At 41.5% G+C, this 6,591-nt stretch overlaps 1 protein-coding gene across 1 annotated transcript in view; it reads left to right on the top strand.

Moving 5' to 3' along the window:
• Positions 1-213: 213 nt before the first annotated feature.
• Positions 214-6,591, top strand: part of COMMD6 (COMM domain containing 6) — a 22,521-nt gene continuing 16,143 nt past the window's right edge. The window contains exons 1-5 of the mRNA XM_019525221.1: positions 214-291; positions 1,347-1,405; positions 2,010-2,075; positions 2,210-2,286; positions 4,624-4,792. Coding sequence (XP_019380766.1) covers positions 252-291; positions 1,347-1,405; positions 2,010-2,075; positions 2,210-2,286; positions 4,624-4,792 — 411 coding nt within the window. The 5' untranslated portion in view covers positions 214-251. The remainder of the gene's footprint in view (positions 292-1,346; positions 1,406-2,009; positions 2,076-2,209; positions 2,287-4,623; positions 4,793-6,591) is intronic.

Genomic DNA, 6,591 nt, shown 5'->3' with positions numbered 1-6,591 from the left:
GGCACTAGCCTGGCGGAAGAAGGACAGGAAGGGAAGGAAAGAAACCTGACCCTCGCACTCCTCCTCCTTGCCCTTCTTCCAGTGAACTCCGGATTGAGCAACCAATGAAAGCTTGGGGCGGGCCAGAGCAACAGCTTCGCATCCAATAAGCGTGAAGCGCGGCGGAAGGCAAGAGGAGGCACGAGGGGGCGGGGCTGGTAGTGCTGGCTAACTAAGGTGGCTGCTGCTGGGAGCGGAAGCGGCGGGCGAAGATGGCTTCGGCGGCGCTCGCCAAGGCCCTGGAGCCTTTCGGTGACTTCGGGCGGGGGCTTGCTTACGGTGTCTGGCCTGGGGTGGGGGGCGTGTGTCCGTTCGTCCCCGGGCAGGGCGGGGGTGTGCGCGCGTGTGTGCGTCCTGCCGTCCAGTGGAGGGAGGGTGTCTGTCCACTCGTCCTGTCCTAGGGTGTTTGTCCATGCGTTCCCGGGCGAGGGGAGGGCATGTTCCCACCTGTCCCTCTCAGGGCAGGGTGGGCGTGTGTCTGGGGGGCCAGAACAAGGGCAGCGGGGTTCGGAGTAGGGATGTGGGATGGGGGACTTTGGGGGTTGAATGCTCCTCCTTTCCTCCCTCCCTCCTTTGGTGCAGGGGGTGTTTTGGACATGGAGTTCCTGTGAGCTCCTTGCATTCCCTTCTGTACTTAAAGCCAAGATATTCTGGTTCCTTTCAATGGCACCTTCCTGGGGTGTCCTTTGTCAAGTATATCAAGTCCTCCTACTTTTGTGGCAGCTTCCTGCAGGGATCCTGATAAGAGCCCTAAAGACCGCTGAAGCTGGCATTCAGGGGCACAGCATCCATCAGGCTATCTCCATCCTCTGAAGTTTCTAGCTCCAGAGCCATCTTTCTTGTGACAGGGGTGTGAGGGGACGTGTACATCTGTGTGTCCTGTGCATAACAGCTTTTTGTGCTTGATGCAGAAGTGGACCATGAGATGATAATTGGTTGAAAAGTATTGGTCCCTTATGGCTTGGAAAATCTTGGATCATGCTATTCAATTCTTGCTTAGAAAGCTGGAATTTGGTTACTTCAAGTGTCTTGTTTTGGGGCACAACATGCATGCATGAAATATACCTATTCCCTCCCTTTTTTATACTCCTCTCCTTCAGTATATTTGTGTATAATAGTTTAGCAGACTGGCTGCTTGGACATCGTCACAGCGGATCAATTCTTTAGGCCTGTCAGAGCAGTGTCTTGTTATAGAGACGATGAGGTTGAAACCTTGCCTGAAGTTGTTTTGGGGTTTGTTTGTTTTTTTGTGGAGGGGCATTAACTGACTAATATTGATTGATTGATTTTATTATTTTTATTTTTAGATTTTGGCAATATAGCTGATACCATTAGATCAGTACCACAAGACCTATTTGCAGAGCTAGTGAGTAATGTTTCTATCACTCATTGCTATGACTGCATCTGTTGTAAAGTTAAAGTGGGTTATGACGGTATCTCTGCTGGCACGATTTTCCATTACAGGGAAGTGCCCTGAACTTCGGCACAAGTGGACTAAACCTTTTCCTCAGTGAGGCTGAGTCCATTTAATGTTCATATTGCTATGTTTTTTTCTTGAGTGGGGCATGCAGGGGCAGCTAGCTTGAAAAACCATCAGCTTCTTCTTGGTTTTATCTATGACATCTCTTACCACTAGGAAAACTTATGCACCCTTATGGCTGTCAGTTAGAAATTACACTAACAGAAGGCAGACCAGTAATTTGACTATATGTTCTTTTGCAATTTTGGTGGTATTTGTGTCACTTTAGCAGTGACCTCTTACTTTATATAGTCACCTCATCTCATTTAGTATACTCATATATAACAGTTTAGTAGACTGCTTGCTTGTTCACTGTTGCAGCAGATCAATATTTTAGGGAATCAAAGTGCTGAAATCTGGCTTTAGTTGCCTGCTCAGATGAACAGCAGTCAAGTACAGTTAAAAAATAATATATTAACAATCTTCATTTAACTTTTTTTTTTTTTTGTAGTGTGAGCAAATTATTCAGCATCTTTGTGGTAAGATCCCAGGTGTGAATACAGTAGAATTATGTCAGGTGAGTTCCATCAGTAATGGCTGGTTATAGCCACTACACCAGTTTACATTAGGGTATACAACTTGTACAGTGAATTGTAAAATGTCCTTTAAAGAATGGCTGTTTTGTAACTATTTTCTCATTCTTTTTACTAGAGATTTAGAACGACTGGGATTGAATTGAATGTTGGTGACTTGGCAAAGGTAGTTAATGTTGTTTCCTTTTTATTAAGGTGAGTAAAAATCATCTCTCTGCCGTCTTCCAATCTCTCCTTTTTTCTTTTTTTTTTAAGGTTGAGGGTTATAATATATATTGAGTTAAGTTTGTGAGCTCTTTTGATTCCCTCATGTATGTAAAACCAAGATTTTCTGGCTCCTTTCAATCCTCAATTTTACTGTATGTTTTTAATTAAACCATAAATCTGAATTGAGTAACTTTTTTTCACTTCAGCTAGTCTGTCTATAAAAATGTGGTGAATGTAGAAAGGAAGTCGTAATTGCTCCTTTGAGACTTTGTTTGCAAGTTTATAGTACTGTTTAACTTGGCTACCTAAGATGTCAAAATGGAAGTTGTTAATGGAGACCTTTTTACTGCTTCATAGAAATCATAGAAAATTAGGGTTGGAAGGGACCTTAGAAGGGCTGGAAGTACAACTTCCCCTGCTCAAAGTAGGGCCATCCCCAACTAAAGCATCCCAGCCAAAGCTGTGTTGTTTTTTGGGTTTTTTTTTCTCCAAGGCTGGAGCTCCCACCACCTATCTGGGTAATCTGTTCCAGTGTTTTACTCGCCTCCTAGTGAGAAAATTCTTCCTAATATTTAACCTAAATTTCCCTTGCTGCAACCTCAGACCTTAGCTCCTTGTTCCATCTGCCACCACTGAGAGCAGTCTAATGCCGTCCTTTTTTTTAACCCCCCTTCAGGTAGTTGAAGGCTGCTATTAAATACCCCCTCAGTCTTCTCTTCTCTAGATTAAATAAGCCCAGTTACCTCAGCCTGTCCTCTGAAGTCATGTCCCCCAGCTTCCTCACCATTTTTGTTGCCTCCATGGACTCTCCAATTTGTTTACATCCTTTCTGTAGTAGGGGTCCTAAAACTGAACAAATTACTCCAGATGTGGCCTCACCAGTGATGAATAGAGGGGAATAATCAATTCCATGGACCTACTAGCAACACTCCTACCAATGCAGCCCAGTATGCCATTAGCCTTCGTGGCAACAAGGGCACACTGCTGATTCATATTATTGTCCACTGTAACCACTGGGTCCTTTTCTGAAGAGCTGCTGCCCAGGCTGTACTAGTGCATGGAATTGTTCCATCCTAAGTCCAGGACTTTGCACTTGTCCTTCTTGAACCTCATGAGATTTCTTTTGGCTCAATCCTCCAATTTATCTAGGTCACTCTGAATCTTAGCCTTACCCTCCAGCATATATACTACTCCCCTCAGCTTGGTGTCATCTACAAACTTGCTGAAGGTTCACTCGATGTCATTTTCCAGGTTGTTGATGAAGACCTTGAACAAAACCAGCCCCAGGACCAACCTTGGGGCACTCCACTTGATACCAGCTGCAAACTAGACATTGAGCCATTGATTACTACTCTCTGAGCCTGGTGCTTCAGCCAGTTTTCTATCCACCTTGCAGTCCATTCATCCAACCTGTGCTTCCTTAGCTTGCTTGCGAGAATGTTGTGGAAGACTGTATCAAAAGCCTTGCTAAAATCAAGGTACATCACATCCACTAGTCTCCCCACATCCACAGAGCTAGTCACTGTGTTATAGAAGACATCAGATTGGTCAGGCATGACTTCCTCTAGTGAATCCATGATGACTGTTCCTAATCACCATTTTCTCCTCCAAGTGCTTAGAAATGGATTCCTTGAGGATCTGCTCCTTGATTTATTGTTTGAGATCATGGAAGAGGGCTGGCATGACTAATACCTAATGACTAATATATTGTTGGGTTTTTTTTCTTTTTTAGGATTGTCTTGTTGCGAGGTTTGTGTGCCGTGTTTTTCACTCTTGCTCTGAATTTACTACATCTTTACTTGGGCATGTTATTTTATTTGACTCGGGCTAATTTTTAAACTAAGAACTCTTTGGGTCACTGCCAAACACTCATTCCTTAAACACTCATAAATAAAACTATGATACCCAGTATTTATTATGCTATTTGTGTGCATGCACACATACAGAGTGTTCAATAACCTTTTTTTAAGGTGCCATAGCTTAAAGGTTTCCATTAGTATTGTAGTTTCCTATGTGCTATACACAGCCAGAAAAACAATGTCTCTGTCTGAATCTCGGGAAACTAGTTATGTGCATTAGAGAACAAGATATGATCCTACTTGTTTTGTATAAATATAAAATGTCCTATTGTAAGGTTTTTTGCGGGGGGTAAAAATCATTATTTTTATTTTATTTTATTTATATTTATTAAAATATAGCTAGCAAAATACAAAATATAGATGGAGAGAGATGATGGAAATCCTTTTGCCCGTCTGGAGTGAGAGACCAATCTCTTAATTTCTGAAACACAAAATTTTGATGTCTGTCTTTTGGATCTGTTTACAGCACAGCTGCCAAAAACAATGTCTCTGCAGAAGAACTCTCTGCCAGCCTGAGCAGTACAGTCAGTGTGCTGCCAAAACATGCAATTCAGGTCATTCGCCACATATGGAATGAGCAGGGTAATTCTATCAGTGTGTCAGAGGAAGCTAGAAATATGGCAACAGTGGGGCAGGTAATTAACTTAAAACTTTTGATTAACGTGAGCAGCATCTTAAATCAATTTTAAAAACACATTATGATTAATTTTAAATGTACAAAAATCAGAAAGTCATCATCTGTTTAATAGATCAAGGTGAGTACCTAAGCATACCTTCCAAAATAAAAAAGGGTCCCACAATTGTCTACCTCTGGAGTAACTTACAAGCGATGAAGATGACAAATTCAGCAATAGCAAAAAGACCTAATGTGGGTATCCATTCTGGATCTTGTTTTCTGCTTTGTTTCCCTAAACATCTTTATTGAGCAAAAACAGCTGGCACATTCTGCTGGCAGCAGAAATTTTTATTTTTTCTGCATGTGTCCAGTCCGAATAGATAAGGCATACTTTGCCCCATTAAGGACTTAATCCCTGGCTTTAAAAATGGAAGCTAGAATTGAATGCCCTTCAGTCATGTATATCTGCTAAAGATCATGCTACTAATTATTTCTTTGTTGCTGAAAATGGCAGCCCAAGTATGTTTTTAACACTATTTATTTTTCATTGTGAATAATAATATTAGTAAGATTTCAGTTCTTAGTAGTATGGTGAAGTTTTTAAAACTGACAAACCATAATCACAGTTACTGTTTTCACAGTAATTGTTTAACCACTTTTAGCTTGAATAGTTGAAATTTGACATCTATTGAGTTTACATTTCTCTGAGGGAATCCTTTATTTATTTATTTATTTATTTATTTATTTTAAATTGTAAATTTAGATGTTCTTCAGTACTTGGAACTAGTAAACCAGGAGAAAAAAATGTCTGGACAAGTGAAATTTAATGCCTGGCTACCGACCTATATTTAAATCTTTGTGGATCCCCAGATCCTTCCTGTGGTTTAAAATGAAATGCACTTACCAGTATTACAAAATAGAAAAGCAAATGGCTATTTCAGTACTGACCTGCTGAATTCCTCTTCTGCCTCTTGTTAAGCAGTAGTGTTTACACTGTACCTTAAGACTACTTACTTATGGCTATGAAGTACTCTGAAACAAAAATTTTGGACCAGTGTTTGCATTTTTCCAGTTCCCTCTATTTAGGGGTTTGGAGGTAAAGAAGATTTTCTGATTTAGAGCTTCATGAAGATGGTAGCTTTGTGAAAGTTCTCTCGGATTCTCCTCCTCAGGAGTTGTACTTAATTTGTGGGTGTTTGGGGTTATCTTTCAAAAGACAGTCCACAGAATTTCACTTAACTATTTTTGCAAAATTTTTTTTTTCTTTTTTTGCCGTGCCAAAACTTACCTTTGGTGTCTCACCATTGCTATTTTAGCTGTTCTTGTATAACAACTCTCCATTTGGATATAGAGGGGCTGCTAATTAAGGTCAGATAATAGGGGTGTGCAAAGCTTCGGTTGCTGATTCAGTTCAGAGAAGATTCAGAGGCCGAATCACTGAATCCAAATCGAATCGGGAGACCAAAAAAAGCCTCTGAATTGATTCTTTCATGGGAACAGGAACTGAGCACTTCCAATCACAGTGCTCTGGAGGAGAGACATCAAAACAGCACATAAATCTCTGTCTGCAGACTTTCTGTCCCTTTTGTGAGCTGTTTGTGCCTGAGCACCGGGAAGGCTCTCTGCTGCAGGGTACCATCCCTGCTGGTTTCATCCCACTGCGCCTTAACACACACAAAGTCACACATGTCACAAGTTTTTTGAGGTGCAGTTTCCTAGAAACCCCTGCACCCATCTCCTTGAAACCTGGCAGGCTTCATGGCCTCATCAGGGGCTACCACCCCTACTGTTTTCATCCAAATCTGCAAAAAAATGTAC

Source organism: Gavialis gangeticus, unplaced genomic scaffold, assembly GCF_001723915.1.
Source record: "Gavialis gangeticus isolate Ggan-Ray unplaced genomic scaffold, GavGan_comp1, whole genome shotgun sequence".
Classification (NCBI taxonomy): Eukaryota; Metazoa; Chordata; order Crocodylia; family Gavialidae; genus Gavialis; species Gavialis gangeticus.
The sequence above is the reverse complement of the archived record's forward strand: the minus strand, read 5'-3'. Positions and strand labels throughout refer to the sequence as shown.